General features: G+C 46.5%; 1 protein-coding gene across 1 annotated transcript in view; it reads right to left on the bottom strand.

The window, feature by feature from the left end:
- Window positions 1-215: 215 nt before the first annotated feature.
- Window positions 216-3,441, bottom strand: part of ARPC5L (actin related protein 2/3 complex, subunit 5-like) — a gene marked incomplete at its 5' end in the record, with an annotated part of 3,410 nt that continues 184 nt past the window's right edge. The window contains 2 exons of the mRNA XM_010286469.1: window positions 216-688; window positions 2,966-3,142. Coding sequence (XP_010284771.1) covers window positions 626-688; window positions 2,966-3,142 — 240 coding nt within the window. The remainder of the gene's footprint in view (window positions 689-2,965; window positions 3,143-3,441) is intronic.

Raw genomic sequence — 3,441 nt, 5'->3', positions numbered from 1 at the left:
GAGGACAAATTCTGTAAATAGTTGGAGTGAAGAGTGTTCATGCAAAGGTGGACACTTAGCTTAGAATTGTATATTGCTGGCCTGCTTTTGAATAACTGTCAGACTTACGATTTAGTGAAAAATAAATTACTTAACTCATGTGATCCAAGAACTTTATTGATGCAGCAGGCACTTTACACTGAAACCAACCCCATAGTCTAATTAGTCCTTCAACCATATGTACAAAACCATCACTCTAATAAACACTTCTCCTGCCCGTCAGGATCTTGCATCTGCCAAGGACATAGCTACCTCTTAAAGTAGAACACACAGGATCTTTTATCGCCACGTGTCATAAAGCGGCATCTGAAAATACCTGTTCACTTACAGTAATAGGAGGCACGAGTGTGCCTTCTCTCTGCCTGTTAAAGAAGGGATCAGGAGAATGTCTTGGCTCCTGTATTCGATAGTCAGAATATGCAGGAATACCTTTACTCTTCCCCCACCTTTAAGGTTAAAAGCATTCCAAGAGGAGGTTTCCATAGTGTTTCAGTAGATTGCAGTAAAGATGGAACAGTGTCATTACAGCTAATTCCTTCGTCCGAGTCCAAAACTGATCGTCGTCTTGGTTCAAGTTAATAGTCTTTTAAACAGTCTTTCTTGCTGTAAGAACTCGTACTATGGAACCTAGTCCACCTACTGCTAATGCCTGTGGGGATGGGAAAAGGAGAGAGGTGTTACACAGAGTCGCTGCATCGCACGTAAAAGGCATCTTAAAAGAACAGACAATTAAGTGTTTAATAACAGAAGAGTACATGGCTCTTCTCCAAAAACTTACTTTCCACACATAGGCAGCACGGGCTGTTCCACCTCACTCCACCCCTTTTTTTGCTCTCAAATCATTACAACAGTAGCACATGCAGACATAAAGATATTTTAAGTTGTTTCACTCGGGTACTAAAATGTCTCAGGCAGCATGAGGAAGCTGCATTGCCCCCAGCAGCCTGCGAAGCCAGGCAGTGGTGGTGCTCCAGCACACAAAGCGCTCACACGGGTGTGCTCGCTCCCGTGGCCCCAGAGCGAACGCAGCTCTATGCTAGCAGCTACCACCAGACCAGGAAATACAGTTCTTGGGTTGTTCCACCTCTTCGTGTCTCTGCAGGTGCCTTCTGCCCTGCTGACGCCTTTGCCTTCCTGTGATAAGTTCTGCATCAACACACTGACTCCTCGCTGCCGTGCGTTCTCTGAATGATTTAGGCTGACAGTTAAAGGCTAATGGGGGAGCTCAGACCTGAACTCAGGTCCTTGCTTGTTCCAATCTTGGGAAGCTTATGCCTCCCTTCCCCTCTGTAAATACAGGCAAGAGGACCTTTGCCTTAAATTACTGCAGTTACATACATAGTAATATTCTATAAATGTACTCCATGACATAAGAACCAAGGGATTGAAGGGTAGGCAAAACCAAATACAATAATTTAGTAACACATATACCAGTAAATCTTAAGGGGAAATGACATTCTCCAAAACCTAACCACCTTTTGGATCTAGAGCAGGATACCAATGTTGCTGGTCATTGACGATGCACAACATCTCACCTCCCATATCCCTGAATAGGAAAGGAGGGAGGCCTCATTTCAGCTTCATTTGCATCCCTCAATGTAAATAATGTATCCTTCTAAAGTCTAGAAGATGATGGATGTGATTATGAAAAAATAAATATTAAAGCTGACTGCTTAAAATGAGGCGTGTTTACTTTGCAGACATAATTCAAATGCAGCCCAGGGGGTATTGCAAGGTATGAAACGAGAACAATGATCAACAGCATGAGACGCCTCGCTCTCATTAGGAAATGTGAACGCAAAGCATCCATGCAGAGCAGAACCTGCGCACGCTGCATGCACATAAACATTCCCGAGTTACCAGAGCTGGTGTGCACAGGGACGACGGCCCTTTTCCCAGTAACAGACTGGTGCTGTGACTGAGCAAGCCACACGTCTTACTGGTAGAGCCAAAAAGCAGAACACAAGCCAGGTTCTAAACCCTGCCCAGCCTACTTCAGACCTGCCTTGTTCCTTCGAAAACAAAGAGGATGAGATGCTTTACGTGTGCCTACGTGCTCTGAGCACTATCATCCTTCCAGTCAGGGTGGTGTTGTGTAACATTACACACTGGGAACACCCACCCAGGGTTACCTGAAAACAGCCTCCAGTGGAAACAACAGGAAAAAAAAGGAAGAGTTCTGTCTACGTATCACAGGAAAAAAAACGTACTTGGAGAAAACAATACCGGCATTAGCAGCAGGCCGCACTGCTACACTGCTGGCGGTGCAGGGAGCTGCCGCATTCCTAGGGATCAGTTTTCCTAGGAGGAGTGCTGACAGCCAGGGCTGGGGCAGATTTCACTGGGATGCTTGCCTGGGGGCAGTGGCACCGAGCAGCTGCTTCACGTCCCTCATCCCATCACACAGAGGGAACATTAACAGCAGATGAACACATCCTACCTCCCTGTCTCACAAATGGTATTTCACAGAAACATGAGAGGACCACCCCGGATCCCAGCGGAATCTTACTGGAGATGTCAAAAGCCTCTTCTGTGCAAACCAAACAGGTTTGCTGAGTCCTGTTACTAAGCTGTGCCATGTATGCTGCTACCAGCATCAGCTGATGAACACTGCCAGACCTGAGCCAGCCTGAGCACCCCCTCGTCTGAACACTCAGCTACAAAGAAACACCACCAGCTATGCCATTCAACCACCCACATCTCCACTCCCAGCTCTCTCCTCGGTGGGGCTGCTGCACTCATTAGACGCAGAAGGCAGCACAGTACTTCCTCCAGTGGACGCTGACCTTCCACGAGTCCCATCTCTCCCCCTGGCTGCGGGTAAGGTTTGAAACACAGGTAAAGGCTTAATGAGTCCAAGCTCAAAGAGAGCAAAGATCAAAAGAAACTCCAGTGTGATTGAGCCAAGAGAGCACCAAACACATACCTTTTCATGCCACTGAAGTAATATTGCACTGCTATTTTCTGTTGGCTTTTCAAATCCTTTATAAATATACTTCATTAACAAGTCAATGCCATTTCTGTCTAAGGAATTCACTGCTTGTTCTATTTCACTACTTTTAAAAGATGTGAGAACTCTAAGCATGGTTCCCTGGGCCTGCTCCTGCGAAGACAAGGAAAAGAGAGTAACATGAGAACCAGCAGAGCTGGAAACGATCCCAAGACTTGTGTTTGACACAGTACACCCAGAGGACCAGTGGCTACACTAAAAGCTGGCTTATTTCTGTACCCCAGTAGGGGAGCGTTTTTCACTTCAGGATTCAGGAGTGAGAAGAAGGAAGGGGTGATCACAAGGGGGTGGCCAATGCAGAAAACACGGTGTATTGCTGTGTCGCTCGTTAACAGCACTGGGGCACTAATCAGATCTCTGGGGCAATGCTGTGTCACTTCGAAGCACCCCAG

Source organism: Phaethon lepturus, unplaced genomic scaffold (genome assembly GCF_000687285.1).
Source record: "Phaethon lepturus isolate BGI_N335 unplaced genomic scaffold, ASM68728v1 scaffold23294, whole genome shotgun sequence".
Taxonomy (NCBI): domain Eukaryota; kingdom Metazoa; phylum Chordata; class Aves; order Phaethontiformes; family Phaethontidae; genus Phaethon; species Phaethon lepturus.
Note: the sequence above shows the minus strand (reverse complement) of the source record. Positions and strands in the feature narration are given on the sequence as shown.